This window comes from Myotis lucifugus, unplaced genomic scaffold, assembly GCF_000147115.1.
Source record: "Myotis lucifugus unplaced genomic scaffold, Myoluc2.0 scaffold_1494, whole genome shotgun sequence".
NCBI classification, from domain to species: Eukaryota; Metazoa; Chordata; class Mammalia; order Chiroptera; family Vespertilionidae; genus Myotis; species Myotis lucifugus.
Window position 1 is genome coordinate 36,987 of NW_005872542.1, and position 21,522 is coordinate 58,508.

General features: G+C 39.7%; 1 protein-coding gene and 1 pseudogene across 1 annotated transcript in view; both read left to right on the plus strand.

The window, feature by feature from the left end:
- Positions 1-1,105: 1,105 nt before the first annotated feature.
- Positions 1,106-21,522, plus strand: part of LOC102440170 (pre-mRNA-splicing factor CWC22 homolog) — a gene marked incomplete at its 3' end in the record, with an annotated part of 21,562 nt that continues 1,145 nt past the window's right edge. Inside the window, exons 1-6 of the mRNA XM_023748525.1 lie at positions 1,106-1,292; positions 1,405-1,476; positions 3,944-4,023; positions 11,634-11,771; positions 17,413-17,480; positions 19,580-19,690. Of these exons, the coding sequence (XP_023604293.1) occupies positions 1,106-1,292; positions 1,405-1,476; positions 3,944-4,023; positions 11,634-11,771; positions 17,413-17,480; positions 19,580-19,690 (656 nt within the window). The remainder of the gene's footprint in view (positions 1,293-1,404; positions 1,477-3,943; positions 4,024-11,633; positions 11,772-17,412; positions 17,481-19,579; positions 19,691-21,522) is intronic.
- On the plus strand, positions 12,760-12,836 carry LOC111824430 (annotated as a pseudogene).

The window sequence follows — 21,522 nt, forward strand, 5'->3', positions numbered from 1 at the left end:
TACCCAAAATATATAAGGAACTCATACCACTCAAAATCAAAAACAAATGATGCAATTTTAAAAATAGGCAGAGGACCTGAATAGACATTTCTCTAAAGAGGACATACAGATAGCCAATAGACATATGAAAAAAATGCTCAACATCACTAATCAACGGGGAAATGCAAATCAAAACCAAAATGAGATATCATCTCACACCTGTCAGAATGGCTATTATCAAAAAACAACAAATAACAAGTGTTGACAAGAATATGAAAAAGGGAGCCCTATGAGATTGTAAATTAGTGCAGACATTATGGAAGGGAATATGAAGGTTCCTCAAAAAATTAAAAATAGAACTACCATATGACCCAGCAATTTTCCTTCTGGCTATATACAAAAAAAAAAAAAAGAAAAGAAAAAAGAAAAAGAAAGAAAGAAAACACTAATTATAAGAGATGTATATGCACCATATGCTTATTGCAGCATTATTTACAATAGTCAAGATATGAGAGCAACCTATGTGTCCATCCATAGGTGAATGGATAAAGATGTGGTATATATGTACAATGAAGCATTACTCTGCAACAACAACAAAAACAACAAAAAAGACTGTTCTTTGAAATACCCATAGTTCAGAGCACCTAGTGCAGTCTTTTCCACAGGGCTCTGAGACTTTTTTTTTTTTTTTTTTTTTTTTTTTTTTGCTGAAGACTCAACCACTAGTCTTTTGCCTAAACTAGAGTCTCAGACAAGCTTCAGAGAGAAGCAGAAACCTGCTTAATAATGAGACTGAATTGCTGTGGTCAATTTATTACAGTACCAATAACATCAGAAAGAAAAATACCCTAAGAGCTATTTCATAAGGGTTTAATCAATGTTTCCCTTGAACTAAGAACCTATTATGGATAGTGAGGGCAGTGACAAATTTCTAAGGCCTTCTTGTAAAATCTACAATTTCTGAAAATTTTAAATGAACTTAACTTAGGGAAGGCTCTGGTCTGAAGTTTTCCCCATGCAATTCTTACAATAGCGGTGAGGTAGTTAAGAAATATGCAGCATACCACACAAACCTACAGTTTTCTAGTATCTCTCTAGTGCTAATACTCTTGTGGCAGATAGAGAAATGCATCCTTCAGATGTTCAGACTTTTCTTCAAGGAAGGACTGGTGGCCGCTGGCTATTAACTCCTTCAAGTTGGCCTCAGCTTTTGAGTTTTGGCAATGCTCTTCTTGGGGTGGCCTCTGCTAATGACCAAGCAAGAGGTGCTACAAGGACCGAGATTTTTGCCAAGTACAAGACACTTCTACTAGGTAATCCTCATGTTGGACCTTTCTGTTGGGCTTCCAGAGACTTTGTCAGATCTGCATTGTTGTCTGTTGACTATTCCTGCTCAATCTTGCTTCCTGCCTTTTCCTTTCACAGGTGTTACTTCTGTCTCTATCTCTGTTCACTTGTCAGAGGACCCAATAGTACCAGGATTGACCCGAAAAAGTTGTAAGTTGGGATTTTGAGACTGAATCCCTCACTGCCTGACTGGCAAAACGCACACACACACACACACACACACACACACACACAACAAAAAACAAACAAAAAACAAACAAAACCACCATCCCTGGTGATATATGGGGCACAATGAGTCCTTGGCCCAGTATGGTAGTGCAATTGCTAAAACTCTTCACTGCCAGAAGCCGGTCCATCCTTGCTGCTTGACACAGTCGCTGCAGAGAAGAAACATCTGCACAGCATATGTTTCAAGGGACCTGGCGTATATGGCATATGTTTGCTCCCCCTCTTAGCGCTATGTGTTTTAAACAGGACCACCTCCCCGAGAAAGGTTGTTTCCCCAGGTGAGGATTTTTCCCTGGAGTTAGGGATTAACAGGACTAAGGAAGGGAATAAAACCTCTTAACTAAGTGCCAGGTGGGTAATTAATCACTTTAACTATGAACAATCACTCTTAAACTACATAATCTTTACTTAGGATAATCTCCTTCAGTTACTTCATTGTAGCTTAACAGAACAATGGAGTAGTGACCTTGGAATAGAGATAACAAATGCCCTAACCTTTGGAATAGAATGGATAGGATTAAAATCAACTGGTATAAATACAGATGTAACAGGAGAATAAAGAACAGAACCTGGCTGGAGACCCTGACTAGAGAACCTGGCTAGGCTGCTGATCAACTGAACACTGTCTCCATGTCATTTCTTCTTTGCCGACTCCGTCCACACCTTTGGGAACCCCTGGACCTGCTGGGGTTGGACCCCAACACCACTGGCAGAGAGCACTGGAACATAATACTACACAGGGTGAGTTTATTGACTTTGGGTAATGCTCTTTGAATATAGGGTTAAACATCCCGGAAAGGACCCAAAGGGGTGGAGCAAATTCTCTGCCAGGGTGACTTCTAGACACCTAGAGAAAGCACTGTCCCCGGAATGTGTATAGAGAGTGAATCTCCATGGAGCAAGAAGTGAACCATGACAGACACAGAGATGTGCTACTCAGATACCTCTTCAATGACAGCCTTCACCTGCTAACACTTTGAAGTCCACCTCAGGTATTGAGGCCACATTCTCCTTGTGCTGGCTCCAGTCAATGACTAAGCAGGACTGTGTTGCAAGGGGACTCTTACCCTACCAATTTATCCCAGTGTGGGACTCTCACCCCTGCCCCATCCAGTTTCCTGCCTTTTCCTCTCACCTTTCCACATTCTTAACTCTATCCACCGTTAGCTTCCTGAAGGACCTAATATAGAGGCATCATCTTCTCCCTACAGAAATAGCTTCTCCTCATTGCTACACTTTGTTTATGGTCCAATATTTTCCCATTCATTTAGGCTTCAAATCTTGGAATTCAGTACGCATGTAACCGCTTGGTAACATTTTTTTGCTTAGATTCTCCGTCTAATTACCGAAAAAGTCTGAAAAAGGGTGTTTGCTCTTTTTAATAATTTCACATGAAATGACTACTAGAGTTTACTTTTTTGCAAATGCGAAGAAATGGTTTTAAAGCAGATTTTGACACGTCCTAATCCCTACCAGGATTCCCATGAGCCACCTGACTGTACTCTCTGGCGCTTATCCAGAAGAACTACAATTCCCGTCGTACATTGCAGCATTCACAGACAACTGCTTACGTCATTTCCACCCATACAGGCGGGGGATGCTGGGTTTTGTAGTTTGTGTCAGCTTCTCTTTTGTCGCTGTCTGGGGACAGGAACAGCGTGACCGGATAGACTGCTCTGATACGGTTTTTGAAATAAATCACTAGGAGAACGTATCAAAGGCAATGCAGCGGCAGGTTTTTATGTGTTTCACGTTCCTCTTTCCTCCTCCTGCCGTGGCCGGGAAGGGGAAGTGACGTACTTCCGGTGTAATGGCGGCGCGGTGGAGTTCCAGGTAATTATCTAACTCGGTAGACTCGCCACCGGCGGCGAACCAGAGTGGGGGTGATGGGTTGCCGGACCGGGTGGGAAGAGCAGCGGGCCCCGGGGTGGGTGCGGGTTTGCTGGGGGGGCTGTCGGCAGCGCCGGGGCGCGCGCGGCCGCCTTCCCGCCGAGCGCCGGCCTGGCCCGCGAGGTTGGAGGGTGAGAACCGGCCGGGCTGAGTCTGAGCGGGTGGGTAAGGGGCGACCGTGAAAGCCCGTCCGCCTGCGCGGATGGACCCAGCTTCCTAGCGAGGTGGTGGGCACTATGTCTCCGCGGGGTCTTTGTGGCCGAAACCCTGCAGCGGCGCTGGCTCTCGCCTTCCGTGTGGGGGGTGTTTCGGGCGCGAATCACTGGGAGCCTCTCGAGTCGTTTGGGCTCGAGGCCCCGCTCCGCGGGCTGCGCCGTGAGAGGGATTCATGGAGTGTAGTCATTCAAAAGCAGTGGAAGTGCCGCCCCTGTGCTGCTCTCCGTCGTTTCCCCGTGACTGCTGCTCTAAGATGTCCTCAGTCCTTTCTTTTTCCTACGAGATGATTGTGCTCAGCGCTTGCTCGAGGGGCTCTCTGTTGCTCCGTATGGGCTGCCCTCCTCCGTCCTCCTCTTTCCTCCCGTAAGTGATCCACCTCCAGTGCCTGGTAGCTCCGGACTGGGCTCCCCAGTCACCCCCTTCCCCGGAGCCCGGACCCGACAATGCACTCACATGTAACGGGAAAACAGTAGCCAATGTCACCGAGTCTAAGCGCAGCGCCGCCCCAGTGATGGCGAACCTATGACACGCGTGTCAGAGGTGACACGCGAACTCATTTTTTTGGTTGATTTTTCTTTGTTAAATGGCATTTAAATATATCAAATAAATATCAAAAATATAAGCCTTTGTTTTACTATGGTTGCAAATGTCAAAATTTTCTATATGTGACACGGCACTAGAGTAAAGTTAGGGTTTTTCAAAATGCTGACACAGCTCAAAAGGGTCCTATTGTCACATAATCCTCAGGACAATTTTTTGAGATACATGAAGGAAAAGGTTGGGGAAAGACTATTTCAGATGCCAGACTTTGGTGATTGCCAGTGTGGTAAGGATTTCTTTTACGTGTGTAGGTATCCAGACTAGAAATAGCAAATGGACAACCAAGCAGACTTGGGCGTCTGAAGACCGGGCAGCCTGCCTCCTCCTTACCTGGCCTTATTTTAGGATTGTCTGTGAACTGGAAAGGTAACCTTAGTTACCACCCTACCGTGGAAAAGCACAGTTAGGATTGCCATGAACAGTGTGATTTTGATCAGAAGCAGCATTGTTACAGGCACGATCTGGAGGAGGAGGAGACTGACTGTGTTGGTGCCGGGGGACAGAGATTTCCGTCCCTCTTGAGCTTGTTTAGTTAATCTCTCTCTTGGGGCAGGTTCCCTAACATCTTTAGTCTCAGCATCCTCATCTGAAAGTTGTGGTTAATAGTAATACCTACCTCAGTGGGTTCTGAGGATAAAGGAAAGTAATTCATGTAAGGAAGGCATTGTGCACAGTGCACTTTTAGCTGCTATATTATTGTTACTACTATCACACAGTTGATGAATTCGCCGTCTCGGTTCTTGTTCTTTGGTTTTGAATGTTGCCCTTCCTCTTATGTGCCCATGCCACTGTGATGGAGCCTTTCCCACTTCCTTTGACTGGAGCTCTGAAACTTCAGAAGCCAAGAACATTGGCCCAGTGGTTCTGAAAATGTGGTCTCCTGAATCAGCGGTACTAGCATCTTCTTGGAACTTGTTAGTAATGTAAATTATTGAGCTTAGCCCAGACTTGTTGATTTGGAAAACGCGGAATGGGTGGATCTTTCAGTCTCTTTTTTACCAAACCATCCATGTGGTTCTCATGCCAGTTTGAGAGCCGCTGTTCTAGCCCATCTCCTAGCCCATCTATTATGGGCCACCCCACCCCCAGAATTAGGTTTGCTGCCTTCCCTGTTGCAGAGTATTTCATCTATAGCCAACCAGTACATCCCTGTTAGGCCGCCTGCGCTTCCCCACTTTGACTAGTGTAGTCCTATCATTTCTGAAATTCTGACACTTCCGGGACTACTTAACTGTCTTTCCTAAACCAGCCAGAGCTCTGTCAGTTTTCCCAGCTTTTGAATTGTGAGAGGTTAACTCTCCTAACTGGTGATTGTGCACTGCCAAGGGGTCTACAGTGGCTGTTGTACCTGAGACCACCTAAGAGAGTACACAGTGACACATTGTGTATTTATAAAGCCCATGCCTTAATTTGAGCATTGTTCCCTGTTTATTGCCCACTTGTATTTAGTCTAAATTTTGTACTACTTGGTGTAATCCTAACTTGGTATAAGTCATGGCTGGCCTAGAGCTAGTTTAAGAAAAAAGTGATTATTGGTAATAGAGCTGATCCCACTGATGACTTGGTGGGCTTTCTTGTATTTCTCTACTTTTCAGTTCAAGTCTGAGAATCTTAGCATGGAAGGGTGGTGGAACAAGAAGGCCTCTGGCATAGGATTTCAGCAAACTTCCAAACTTACTAAACCTATAGCCGAAATATTTTACCTCAGTATGTGTAGTTCCCAAGTGGACATTGGAAGAGACATTTCAATGCCTACAACGAAGGGCAAAGTTTCAAAGCATTCTCTTCAAAAATAATACATCAGGAGGAAGCAATGGATTAAAGCAAGCCTTTGCCATTTGTAGCCAAGCTAATAAGTCTTTCCCAGTGATGAAATACCAAAAAGATCATATGGGCTGTTTTGGCCTAGGGACACGTGCTCCTGTCATATAGAATAGGTTAGCTGATGGGAAGGAGAGACCCTTTGGAGATTTATGTTTAACTTGACTTGGAGCCTAATTCATAAATGTATTAGGCTAGGCAGAGTTCAGCACTTCCACCTGAAAAGCTACCGTGACTGCTCTTCCCTGAATTAGTTTATTAGGACACCTTTTGATCAGGACAGCTGGTGACAGGAGCCTCTCTAGTGGAACATAGTGCTGTGTGTCTAGGGGCTACTGTACTTCATAAATCTCTGGAGGCTACTACCTCCAGATTTTCTTGGAATGTGGTTTGCTAAATGGCTCTTGAATTAAATACTTAGAAAGCCCACGTTGAAAGCTGTGCACACCCCGACTGGGTATTGAACCGGAAAGCTGGGTATGTGCCCTGACTGGGAATCGAGCCAGCAACCTTTTGCTGCATGGGATGATGCTCAACCAACTGAACCACATGGGCCAGGGTAAGAGTGGTTTTTATAAATGTTAGTTGAAGGTGTGGAGGTAAAGATGTTCTTCCAGTGGGACTGTGGAGAAAAGATAATGACTATTCATTTAACAAATATGTATTGAGAGCTTTCTATATTGGGAGTATGGCAATGAACAAAACAGACAAAAATCCATGAGCAAAGATTAACCTCTACAGCAGCGGTTCTCAACCTGTGGGTCGTGACCCCTATGGTGGTCGAATGACCCTTTCACAGGGGTCGCCTAAGACCATCCTGCATATCAGATATTTACATTATGATTCATAACAGTAGCAACATTACAGTTATGAAGTAGCAATGAAAATAATTTTATGGTTGGGTCACAACATGAGGAACTGTATTTAAAGGGCCAGAAGGTTGAGAACCACTGCTCTACACAAAAGTAATGTTAGAGGGGTGGAAAGAATAATAGAGATAGGAGGAAAACTAGGTGAACCCAGTGTCCCTGTAAGCAAGAACTTCAGTAAGAGGAGCTTAGCAATACCAAATTATAGAGTAATCTTTTGTAATAAAAGGGGAATATGCAAATTGACCAAATAGCGCAATGACCACCAGGGGACAGATGCTCAATGCAAGTGCTGCCCCCTGGTGGTCAGTGCGCTCTCACAAGGGGAGCGCCGCTCAGCCAGAAGCTGGGCTCATGGCTGGTGAGCGCAGCGGCAGTGGCGGGGAGTGGGCCTAAGCCATCAGTCAGACATCCCCCAAGGGCTCCCTGACTGCAAGAGGGCGCAGGCGGGCCTGAGGGACCCCCTCCCCTTTCGAGTGCATGAATTTCATGCACCAGGCCTCTAGTGTCAGGTAAAAGAAATGGTCCCTGGGTTTAGCAACAAAGAGGTCATTATGTAACCTTGATAAGTACTTTGTAGTGGGAATAGAAAACCAGATTTTGGTGGGTAAGTGGAGTTAATGGGTGGTTAAGAATTGGAGGCATCAAGTGTAGACTTATCAAAAAAAATTGGCTGTTTAAGGAAAGATAAAGAGTATGGGACTAGAGAGTGGACAGAGTAAAGGGAACTTGCCTCATAAATGCAATGATAAGTTCAACATGTAGAATATTTAAAAACCTCAATGGGAAATCAATACTATAAATCAAGAAATAGCTGATAGAAATTTTGAAACAAAAATTAACAAATTCCTGCTCGCATAGAGCCTATATTCTGGTAAAAAGGAGCACATTAGAGGATGTTCCTATGTAACAGAAAAATATTTTTTTAAAACTTTAAGTAGTGTCCAGGTCAATGTAGCTTAGTTGGTTGGGCTTCATCATCCAGTACACTGAAAGGTTGCCCGTTCACTTCCTGGCAGGAGGCCTGCAGAAGCAGTCAATCAATGTTATATTCTCACATAGATGTTTCTCATCCTCTCCCCCTCTCCTTTCCTCTCTCTAAAAGTTAATAAACTATTAAAACATTTTAAGTAGCATATCAAAATGATCACATCACTAACTTTGATTTCTTTAGTTACTTAAATACCAGCCAATACGGACTTGCTTGGTGATATAGGAAATGAATGGTTATTCCCAGTTTATAATGAGTTCTTTTTAGTATGAATATTGGTATCACTGAGTTCATTAAAAAGATAAGAACTTTTAGACTCTGTTTTTTGTTGTTGTTGTTTTAACTCATCGGAATCTGTCATGAGATGTCCCCAAATTGGTGTGGACTCCTCTATACATAGAGTCACAGACCAGAGACAAGTCAAATGCTTTTATATTGTTTGTTCCTCATCACTTACAAAATCCCAGCAGTATCCAGATACTGTCTGCACAGCTTCCAGCCCTGTACTTGAACATAGGAATATTCAGTCATTGAAATGGTTATGAGTGTGCAACGACTAAGAAAAAACAATAGGCAGTACAGGTCTGCAGTTTTTTATTTGTAATTCTTGAAGTCAGAATGTTTTGACATTCAGAATTTTTCAGATTTTCGAGAAGAAATTTTAGGGCAGATTTTAGTGCAAATATGTTAAGTAATCCCCCTTTTGGGGTCCTGGCAAAGTCCTCCAATCAAGCACATTAATATTTCTGCAGCACATCAAATGAGTCTCATGAAGTCTAAAGTTGGTGCTGCCAGTTGAGTTTACAACAAGCTTAAAAAGAAAAATCTTTCTATTTTCAGATTTCAGAATTGCAGATAAGGGATTGTCACCCTGTAATACCTGGTGACTTTTTCTGAAAGGGATAGGAGTGTGTTGGCGTTTTTTCCCCCTGAAATTGGGAATTATGCTAAAATCAAATTACATCACTTTCCTTTATGTGGTATACCATGGGCAGATTTTTTCTCTAATATGTACATATATAAAAGCCTAATATACAAATTATGCCCTCTGGAGTTTGACTGAGAGACAGAGTTCGATCGCTTGCTATGACGTGCACTGACCACCAGGGGGCGATGCGGAATAAAAGAAGGCCCCGGCTGGCAGCTAGCATCCAGGGAAGGGAGACCCCAGCTGGCAGCTGCTAGGGACCTTACCCATGCACAAATTTCGTGCACTGGGCCTCTAGTGTACATATATTTAAAAAATAGCAAGAAAAAAATAGAATGGTTTTCTTAAACAAAGGGGTTTTCCTTCAGTACCAACAGGGAAAGGCCCTAACAATCTTGTCATTAATGTTTAAGAACTGTGGCCAATCTGCTGCTACTGTCTGTTCCCTCAGAAGTAAAATCACTGTTCGGAAGGGGCAGGGGCTTGGATCCTATTTGAGGATTTTCCTCAAGATCCTCCCTCCCCCAATTATATATTTTTTGCATTTAGAACAAATTTAAACTATATTTATTTTGAATATTGATTAATATTACCATTATTCCCACTGGACAACTATGATTTATGGATTTATATATTTTTATTTTTTTAACTGTTAAAATGTCTGAAATTTGTCCAGTCTGCTGTTACTGTGTAGAATGCAGAAGAGCAAACTAAAGGGAACCCACTCCCCTTTTAACAATTTTATGATAGTATATTTTGGTGAGTTCCTCTAACCTGGGTTGAGGACTTATAAGGGATGATGGTAGAAATGTTGTTCTGAAATAATAGAGAAAACAGTGCATTTTGGCCATTGGTTGAATATATTTGCATTTTCTGAATTTTTGAGATAATTGCAGAATTTATAGTTTATTCATTTTCAGTTAAAGTCCTTCTTACAAATGTTATTAAATATTTGCTTTCTGATGTAAAATTGTCATCATTTTTAAACTACATCTCCTTATAAAATCTCCTTACTAAGGAAAGGAGTTGTGGTTTTGCTGAGTTGCTTACTTGTGACAAGGAGAGGAAAATTTAATAATTCATCATAAAATCCTCATAGTGGTGCTAAAAAGAGCAGCGAGAGCTATAAACTCTGGATAAATTGCTCTCGTTGCAAGAATTTCCAATTAGACCAAATATCAAGCATGTACATGTTGAACTCTAAGAATTTCCCTAGAGGGAAATTTATATAAATCTGGATGGTGATAATACTTTAAACATTTTGTTGTTGTTGTTAGAACTGCAGTACCAGTCTACCTTACAATATTGTCAATTTCATACTTACATTTTGGGACATGGTATACTTGATTGCCAGAATTTTATTTGGTGATGATGATTGAAGGGTGGTAGAAAGAGGAAATGACACTGATCAGAAAGAAAACTAATTAAATTTAAATAACTAAGGTACATTTGAAATAAAATACATAGAAAGTTGCTTTTTTATTTTATTTTTAATGTGTTGGTAGGTTGAGAAGAGTGACCAGATTTAAGACCCAAGAGGAATATCAAAGGAAAATGTTAAATTTTGCACAATAGTTATGTGCTTTAGATTGAAATTATATTTTATATATTGATAAGTTTATAAAGTATGTTACGTATATTGTACTTATTAATATTGATACCATGCTAACTATTGTAATAGAAACTTTCCTTGACTTAGTGATTGTGTACATCCCCATCTATATTAAATGGTAGCAGCTTTATGTCACTTTATAGTGTCAAGGTTATTTGTGTACATGGTCTAATGAAAAGAATACTTATTTACCTGTCCTCAGGCTAGGTTTTTACTTATGGTCCACCACTAACTATCATAGCTTAGGGCATTAAATGAGTTATCTGACTTTCATCTTATCTTTAAAAAGAAGAAATTGTACTAGATAATATGTAACATTTTTTTGCATTAAAATTAATATTTTTCCTAGTTGTATTCAGTTTTTTTAGTACTGAGAACAGTTCTTTCTCTAGATTCTTTATCTTAAAATTGTTTTTCTATTTCATATTGTTTTTGTAATTCTGTGCTATGCACCATATTATAAATCATTTAAATATGCAATTCTCATAAACCCTAAATCACTTATATATGTAACTCCAATAAAATACTTGGAAACATAACTATCAATTTAGCATTTTTCAAAAATTCCTAAAATGTGTTTAACATGGATAGTGAAATTTAATTTTAGCATTTAATGTTGATGACTAGGTTTATTCTGAACAAATACTTAGTTCTCATAAGTGCATATACCTGAAGCCTTTGAGACTTGATTATGCTAGCTAGCTTGATTATGCTATTATTATAATACCTTATATTTTCATGCAAAGTATATTTATCTCTGATTGATCATTATTACAGGAACTTTGGATATTTTATAATTGTTTCCTCTTTTCACTTGTTTTTTGTGTGTGTTTTTTTATAATGTCACAATACTATTTTATGATGTAGATATATTTCTTTCATTGAGAACAAGTTGAATAAAGTTATCTGACATTAGTTTTTAAATTAACTTTTTTCTTCTCAGTCATAAGAATAAAATATCTTATTGCCCTTAATGTACCCTTTTTATTATTTGCTCTCTTGTTCAGAATCTTTGCTAATAATATGTGTTCTTTATACATGATTATGTGGAGCTATTTAAGGATTTTTTTATTATTGGTTATATCTATGCCTACTGACTACGAAAAATAAGTTGGTCAAAGTTAACAGAGCTTTCTTCGGTATATTTTATAGGTGATCCTTGCAGACAGAAAAAGTATACTGTCAGAAAATTCATACCATTTGGGACTTGTTATTTGGACCAGCTTAAGGAGTCTGATTGATAGGATCAACTGGCAGCAGAAAATGAAAAGTAGTGTGGCACAGATAAAAGTAAGTCTTTAAAACGTGTAATAAAAAAAAACAAACATGTAGTCAATTACCTATCCTTTAACCAAAAATGCATGTATATAATTCAGGCAGTAAAGTGACATTGTGCATACATCTAACACAATTTCAAATGTGCATACTTGGTCAGGTGGGAGTAATAGTGTTCAAAAGGACAGTTGAGAGAACATACATGGTGTGTATGCATGAATCAAGAAAGTGCATGTTAGTGGGCACATGAAAAAAAAAATAACAGGGCAGGAAATCCTTAATGCACATGAAATGAACTGTGATGCCCAAGTGGTTGTAGTTCCTGCATATCTGTCTACAAGTGAACCTTTTGTTGCATAGTTCATTATATATATGAGCTCTATATCCTGTGCTGTCCTTTAGACATTATACATTCAACAAATATTCACTGGATTCTTACTGTGTCTCAGTGACTGCTCTAGGTACTTTGGGTAAAAGGGTGAACAAAACAAATCCTTGCTCATGGAGTTTGCATTTTAGTGGGAAGAGACAAAATAAATCATAAACTTAAAACATAAGTAAATTACATGGTCTGGTAGAGTACTAAGTGCTTGACTGTGCTATGAAGAAAAGAAATAGGATAAGATTGAGCAGTAGCACTGGAGGTTGCAGTTTTTAACCCCTAGAGTGCCGGGGAGCGCAATTTCGCTCCTCCTGTCTTTCGCCAAAAGTGCCGGGAGCGCTATCGCGCTCCTCCTGCAGTGTCACTATTAGATGCTAGTAGTTCACTCTTTATTGACAGATGGCACCTAAGTGCAGATTACTTATGATGCCAAATATTTATAGTTCTAAAATTGACCACTGGCATTTATCTGCCTAATTTTTTACAGGTACTACGATTTTATGAAGTTTACTCAGATTTTGTAGCCCTAAAGCTTCGAAATGGCATCCAGTTCTAAGTCTGCTTTTATTATCTAAATATTTTAGATTTTTTTTATCAAAATCTTATTAAAAGTTAAACAACAAGACTATACTTTCAGGGATCATTTCTATAGTTTGTCACTAAAAGTTAAACAATATCTTCATTCATGTATTCAAAGTCAACATTAATTTTATTTTAACATATGTTTTGTTCAAATTTTTTTCTACAAGTATTTTATAATACAACCAGCAAACAATATATGTCAAAGATGAAAACAAATGTAGTAAAGGTTTCCTTAAGTTTTGAATATGTAACTTCATTTACTTGCGATTCATAATTTTTTTCCTAAACTGCTGTAAAATCAGCAAAAATGTCTTGGCAATTTTAGCATAGTTCCTAGGATATTGGTTGGCACTCAAAGGGTTAATAGGAAAGGTCCATTGAAGAGGTAGCCATTTGCCCTGACTGGTTTGGCTCAGTGGATAGAGTGTAGGCCTGCGGACTGAAGGGTCCCAGGTTTGATTCTGGTCAAGGGCATGTACCTTGGTTGTGGGCACATCCCCAGTAGGGGGGGTGTGCAGGAGGCAGCTGATTGATGTTTCTCTCTCATCGATGTTTCTAATTCTCTATCCCTCTCCCTTCCTCTCTGTAAAAAAATCAATAAAACATATTAAAAAAAGAAAAGGTAGCCATTGAAGCAGGGACTTAAAGGATATGAGGAAATTAGCCATACACGTGTTTGGTGGAAGCATGTGCCAGGCAGAGGGAACAGCAAGTGGTGGTCCAGTCTGGCTGGAACAGGTTATGAAAAAGGAAGCATAGGAGGAGATGAGTAATGGGTCAGTAACTCCAACTGCTTTCAAAATTGTTTCTCTGCCCAGATGGTGTGGCTCTGTGGTTGAGCGTTGACCTATGAACTAGGAGGTCACAGTTCAATTTCTGGTCAGGGCACATGCCCAGGTTGTGACTTGATCCCCAGTGGGGGGCATGCAGGAGGCAGCCAATCAATGATTCTCCCTCATCATTGATGTTTCTTTCTTTCTCCCTCTCCCTTCCTCTCTGAAATCAATATCCTATCTAATAATAGACAAACATGGTAATTAACCATACCTCTGCTACGCTTCCCATTGGCTAATCAGGGTGATATGCAAATTAACTGCCAGCCAAGATGGCGGCCGGCAGCCAGGAAGCTGAAGCGAACAGGAGGCTTGCTTGCTCCAGTGATGGAGGAAGCCAAGATTCCCCGCCTGCCACTTCTGGGCTCTGAGCTGCACTCTAAGCAACAATGTTGCAATTATAGAAGCTAAACAAACCCCAGATACCTGCTTTCAGCCGTCAGAGCTGGAGCGAGCAGGACTGCAACAGTGTTTCAATTATAGAAGCCAAACAAACCCCAGATACCCGCTTTCAGCCAGCCAGCCTGGGAGCTGGAGCCGCAACAAAGTTTCAAGTACAGAAGGTAAATAAATCCCAGACTAAAAAAAAGAAAAAGAAAAAAAGGAGAGACTGGGAGCTTCAGTTGCAGGCTTGGCCCACCTGAAAACAGCCCTCAGCCCCTCATCCAGGCTGGCCAGGCACCCCAGTGGGGACCCCCACCCTAAAGGGGGTGCAGGCAGCCTGAAAACAGCCATCAGCCCCTCGTCCAGGCACTCAGATTTAGACTGACATCTTTTCTACAGAGGGAGAAGTGTCTAGTCTCTCTCAGATCTTCCTGCTCCTCTTAGACCAGAGGTTCTCAACCTGTGGGTCGCGACCCCTTTGGGGGTCGAACGACCCTTTCACAGGGGTCGCCTAAGACCATCAGAAAACACATATATAATTACATATTGTTTTTGTGATTAATCACTATGCTTTAATTATGTTTAATTTGTAACAATGAAAATACATCCTGCATATCAGATATTTACATTATGATTCATAACAGTAGCAAAATTACAGTTATGAAGTAGCAACAAAAATAATTTTAAGGTTGGGGGTCACCACAACATGAGGAACTGGATTAAAGGGTCGAGGCATTAGGAAGGTTGAGAACCACTGTCTTAGACTATGCTTCTCCACCTTCCCTCTTGTGTTACCAATGGGTCCTCTGTGATCCCTTGAGCCATGATTTGGACCCTCCCAGTCATTTCCCAGTTTAGTGTGTTTCCCTCTATCCTGTAAACCACAGGCAGGTCCACTAGCTGGGTTGGAACCAATCTTGCCTCAGGGGAAGCTCAGATCTTCCTTTGATGTTCTGAGCTCATCTGTTAGGCTCAAGAGGCTTGAGCTGAGGATCTTTCTTTTCCCATTGAGCTTTACTGTAGCTTCCTTAGCTAGCCAGAAGCAAGCTCCCTACCTCCAGCCATCCTGTCCCTTGCTCTTGACTTGCTCCCTGAGCCTAATGTATACCCAGAGCTTTGGACTCAGGCTCCCTGCTTCACTCACCTCCTTGTACTGCTCTCTCTACATTGTTAGAGACTACAAGTGGCTGCGTGGTATACCGTATTTGTTTTGCTAAATGAACAGAATTTTTAAAGGTAATTTTGACAATAAGTTATTTTCAACTATTGCTCTGACTTATAATCTAACTCTTTGATAGAGGAAATTGGGAAATTCTGGTTATTATTATTTGGATCTTACCTCAAAATGATTTTTCACATAGTGAAATCCTGTTCACCTACTAAAGCCTAGTTCAGGTCCCCCTTACTCACTGTCATCCCTCAGTACTCTGTACCGTGGTGGTGTGCCCTACTCATGATCTCCTGTTAGCACTTACTACGTGTGCCAGTCATCCATTAACGTGATCATATTTATGAAATCCCGATTCACAACTTCAATATTTTTGGTTTCTCTCTCTTTCTCACAACAGATGTTATGGAGATGTGTTAAAAATCATTAGCACAGAATTGAGGCCATCTCCCTAATGTAATAAAAATAATTGCAGTGCCTTGTAAAGGAAAAAGTAGAGTTTGCAGTTTTAGTGTCTCTTTCTTTTCCTCTTTCCTCTCCCCCCCCCTCCTCCTCCTTCTTCTTCTCCTTCTTCTTCTTCTCTCTCTCTCTCTCTCTCTCTCACATATAATCTGATATGTTAAATTGTGGAAGTCTTTATAACCATCTCTCCTACAAGATCATAAATTCCTTGAGGGTTTTCCTTTGTATTCTCCAGACTACACAGGAAGGCCTATGTCATATAATAAATATCAGTACATACTATGTTTGATGTTACCATGACTTGAATGAGTCTTGTGTTCCATATTTGGCTTAAGATCTTGATGTCAGGTTTTAAAACCTATATATATTAGAGGCCTGATGCACGAAAATTCATTCAAGAGTAGGCCTTCCTTCCCCTGGCTGCCGGCACCAGATCCCTCTAGCACTCGGGACCCAGGCTGCTTCCTTCAAGCCACCCTGGCCCTGGCTTAATCAGGAAGGATGTCTGGAATGATATCCAGAAGACATCTGGTCTAATTAGCATATTACCCTTTTGTTATTATAGGTGATGTTGAACATTTCTACTTCATTGTGTTGTTAAGTGAAATAATTTAAAAACTTTCTTATACACATTAGAAACAGGGTTTTAAGATGGTTGCACTGAGTATAAAATAACAGCCTAACTATGGCTACTGTAAATTACAGATTTGATCACATGCTTATTTACTTACATAGATTAATCTAGTTTAAATGCTTCCTTCAGTAGTTAATGAGATTGGAAATTTACTTGTGATAATGTTAGACTCCAACTTCTGTTAAATAGATAATCATAAAATAAGATGAAGTTTGAGCACTTGTTTACATTTCTATGCAGTAATTTTCTATTTTTATATATATCTTTTTCCCATTAAGAAGGCAAGTATGCAAGTATGTGGAACAAGTTACTCATTATTTGATTTACTTTTCTTAGATTTCTAGATTAAGATACTTTAAAAAACATACTGTTTTTCTTTTCTTGTAATTTGGTTAATTAAAATTACTTAGTTCTTTTTAAAAACCTTGTCAATATTGATGTTGATCAATGGTATAAAAATTTACCTATTTATAGAGATAAATATTTTGGCTTCTTAAACATATTTGGATTTTTAAATTAGTATATGTTCTCAAACTAGATGGTTCATATCTCTGTCTCACGTGACATGTCTCTTCAATCTCATGTCTATTGAAGTTATTTGTATGTCTGTTATTTTTCAAAGGATTTGACACAGGAACTATATCTTTCAAGTCATATCTTTCAAATCCTTATAGCCTAATGTAGTGCCATACATATCAGACACTCGAATAATGTTTGCTGAAAACACAAATGAATGAATTTCATAAATATATTAAAGTTTGTTTCTTCTAGCCATTTATTATATCTAGATTCATTAACTTGGACTAAAATTGTGATTATTATAAGCCAAAGGAAATAAGAAGGTCAGTGCAGTAGTAAGTCTTGGGCATAACCACAAAAGTGAGCTCTTGCTAGAAAACCTCTGGCCCTTAGTCATGTTTTTCACCGAAAGAAAGTTTTGATCTTATATTTCACCAGGAGAGGTGAAATAAAAGTGGTATCCTATACATTTATAACATATATAGGAATAAAATATCAGCAAGGTGGCATGTGAGAAATATTTTCATCTATCTTGAATTTTTTGGTTTTTTTGCTCCATAGTGAAAACAGATTTTTGAAAAATATTTTGAAGTAATTTCTAAAGCATTTCCAATTTTATGAGATATATATTTCATTGGCTATGTGTTAACATGATTTTTTAAATACTTCCTTCTTTTTTTTCTTTTTGGAAGCATTCTTCAGGTCATGACAGAAGGGAAAACAACAGTTCATATCAAAGGACCATCTCTCCAGAAGACAGGTAAACAGTTTTATGTGTTCTGAATTCAATTTAAATGTTTTATAAGTTTAAGAAGTTACTTAACTCTTAGTTTCCCAATTTTAGAGTGGACAACTTCTTTTTTATGGTTTTATAAAGAATATTGAGTGGACTTGAGTATGAATCATTCTTGACTGACCTAGGTCTTTCTAGTAAATAAATCTAGATTTTAAGTAATTTTTTAGGTAAGAGGGAAGAACTTTAATATCTCTCTCTAGAACAGGGGTAGGCAAACTTTTTGACTCGAGGGCCACAATGGGTTCTTAAACTGGACTGGAGGGCCGGAACAAAAGCATGGATGGAGTGTTTGTGTGAACTAATATAAATTCAAAGTAAACATCATTACATAAAAGGGTACGGTCTTTTTTTTTTTTAGTTTTATTCATTTCAAACGGGCCGGATCCGGCCCGCGGGCTGTAGTTTGCCCACGGCTGCTCTAGAATGAGTTTATAAGGTGGAAAACTGAGTTGAAATTACATTATTTTGAGGTGCTGCTTTTGCTGTTACTACTATCCTTTACATTTACAGAGCTTTTTATAGTCTTTAAAATACTAGTATTGTTTATATATCATGTTAAGATCAAAGATGCAGAAATATTACCATTATATTCATCATGCTTTCATATGGACTTAAGTTATTTCACTTAGTAAACCATGACTATTAAAAATAATTTATGAAGGGAAAAGCACCCTCTAAACTTTCTTTCATTTGTCTAATCTCTTCCTCTCCTTGCTAAAAATCTCCTTTCTCTGCTAAAAATCTTTCTTCATGGGCAAGTTAATTGCCATGGTTTGCAACTACTTACTACCTTTCATCAGTCATCTACTCTCTATATTTAAAAAAATAATCTCTCTACACACAGACTTAAATGTGTATATAAAATATTGATTATGTTACTATGTATATTTATTATGTGGGTGTGTATTTAACTTCTCTTAAGGTTCTCTGATTTTACTGATTTTTAACATTCAAATAGCAGATTTTATACTATTCATCCTTGTTTTTAGTAATTTTAATCCATTGTCACTGCTGTCCAAAAATGCAGTTTCAAGAACAATCCTATATAATAAAAGCCTAATATGCTAAGTGTCCAGTCGACCGGTTGGCCATTCAATCAATCAAAGCGTAATATGCTGATGATATGCTAAGGCTGCTCAACAGCTCGCTATGATGTGCACTGATCACCAGGGGGTAGACACTCCGACCGGTAGGTTAGCTTGCTGCTGGGGTCCGGCTGATCCGGGACTGAGCAAGATGGCTGGATACGCTCTGGAGCCCTCCCGCAGTCCCTCCCTGGATGGCCAACCTCCTGTATCTCTCCCCAGCCTCAATCGTGCACCATTGTGGTCTCTAGGTCTGGCCTGTGCGCTCTCATAATCCGGGACCCCACAAGAGATGTCGAAGAGCTGGTTTTGGCCCTATCCCGCTCAATGCAGGAGCTGCCCCCTGGTGGTCAATGTGCTCCCACAGGGGGAGCACAGCTCAGCCAGAAGCCGGGCTCACAGCTGGCGAGTGCAGCAGTGGTGACAGGACCCTCTCCCACCTCCGTGACAGTCCGACATCCCCTGAGGGCTCCTGGACTGCGAGAGGGCGCAGGCCGGGCTGAAGGACCTCCTCTGCCCCGAGTATACGAATTTTGTGCACTGGGCCTCTAGTAGCTTATAAAGTCTTTTGGAGTGAAGTTAAACTGGTCTTTATAGACACGAACTGATGACATTGATCTCATTTATTCAGTGTTTTGATAAAATGAGTAGATATAGACTAAGCAAAAGAAGTCATTTTCAGGATGAGTGTTTTTCATGCTGACTATATACGATATCCAGATACATATCTTGCTAAGGACAGTGTACATCAGGATGACAAGTTTGGTTAAGTGAATTCCAGCAGTTGTTTTGTTGTTGTGTACAACAAAGCTTTTATAATCAAGACTGAATGAATGGGTGTCAAATAATGAGCTGTCTGTTAAAAACAGTTTGATAAGACATTTTTTAATCATAGAGTTGCTTTACATTACCAATGTATGGCTTTCCTAAGTGTAACATAGCTGTTTTCAACTTTGGTTTTCTTATTTGCTGTGTTAGATATGCAGAACAAGAAAGATCCCCCCGGGATAGAGATTACTTTGAGTACAGCAGGTCAGACAATGAGCGTTCAAGAAGAGGACGTTCTTATGATGGCAGCATGGAGTCACGGTTAGTATTGGAAATTTTAACTATAGGAAGAGTGTATTAGTTTAACTTTTCTTTGTTCTTTATAATAAAAACAATAATAGCATTAAGTGGATGATCTTCTAATAAGGACTTCATGTAAATTAGTTCTATTGCAGTAAGTGTATGATGGTAGATGCTGTTATGTCTATTTATAGATCAAGAAACAGGCTTAGATGGGGGGTAACATGGGGATAAGGACACATGTAATAACTTAACAAAAAAATTTAAAAAAAAGAAACAGGCTTAGAGAAGTTAAAACATTTGTGTGTGTTTTAGAAGCATGTTAGTCTCAAATCTGTCTGACTCTAGAGCCGAAGCTCTTATTCATTATACGGTACTGCAAGAGGAGTTGGCTCGTGTGTTTTGAGATTCTTTACTGAATGAAAGGAAGTTGTTTATATTATATGACCTAAAGTGATCTAAATTTACTTTCCTGCATAATGGCAAATGAACATTGAAAATGAAGTTACCAATCTGTGGTTTTAATCTAAATATAAGTTATTATTCTTAGTCTTGGAGAACTTGACTACCCACCTTATTAGTCATCTAGTTTCAAAAACTTGTCTACCATGTTTTATTGTTCACTAAGTTCTTACTGATTTTGATATCTCTGTCGGTACCTAATCCATGACTTCCAAAACTGTATTCCTACTAGAATTTTGATCAAAACTCTGCAATTTGGTGCTTAAATGCATTATTTGATATCTGCAGCTCAAATTTCCTTTTCACTTCTCTTACTTTCATATATATCTCCAGTCTTCAAATGTCAGATTAAATGAACCTCCAAAAGCCAGTCCCATCTTCTGTCACCTTAATGACACCTTAATAAAAACAACTACTATCACCATATTTAGTGTGCTAGGCCACTGGTCGGCAAACTGCGGCTCGCGAGCCACACGTGGCTTTTTGACCCCTTGAGTGTGGCTCTTCCACAAAATACCGACTTCTGCGCATGGGCCACGAAGTTTCAATCGCACTGTACATGCACGCCCGCACGTGGTATTTTGTGGAAGAGCCACACTCAAGGGGCCAAAGAGCCGCATGTAGCTCACGAGCCGCAGTTTGCCGACCACTGTGCTAGGCATTTTGAATACTTTCTCACATACAAGCTAGATACTGTTTTTCACAATTTAGAAAAGAGGACTGGTTTGAAGTGATTTGAGTAATTTACCCAAAGTGGCAGTTACCTGTCTGGTAGATGATGAAACTGGGATTTGAACTCAATTCTCACTCTAAAGCCCATGATTTTTCCATCATCCCTGACTGTATTACTTCACTGTAAGTCTGTTTGGCCCATTTTATGTACAAAAAGTCTCATTTGACCCACACAGTCACACTGAAGTATTAAGGTAGAATATAATGGCTAACAGTCCAAAAGCATTTGAAGAGAAATATTTCTATCTGGATTCAAAGGAGACTGTGTTGCTCATGCACTCTAAAGGAACCAGCACTATAATTATAAGGACACGATTTTATCAGCCAGTTAGTAGTTTTAGTCGGTGGTTCTCAGAAGAATCATAATCATTGCTGTTAGCTACTCTCTTGGAACATGTTATGTTCATAACAGGAAGCAACTCCGTTGCAAATCAGTGCCTAGATTTCAGAGCACCTGACTTTGTGACTAATTGGGGTTTCTAGACATCATTTTCAAACTGACTGCTTTTTCTCTGTCTCTAGGTTGCATTACTGTATATTAAAGACAGTAATCTCATATGCCCTCTAAGATTTAGGTAAAATCTAATTCAGGTGGGTTTCCTGGGTAGTGCAGCCTCTTGCTTTTCATAAAAAATAAATAAAAACAGTTTTTATTTACT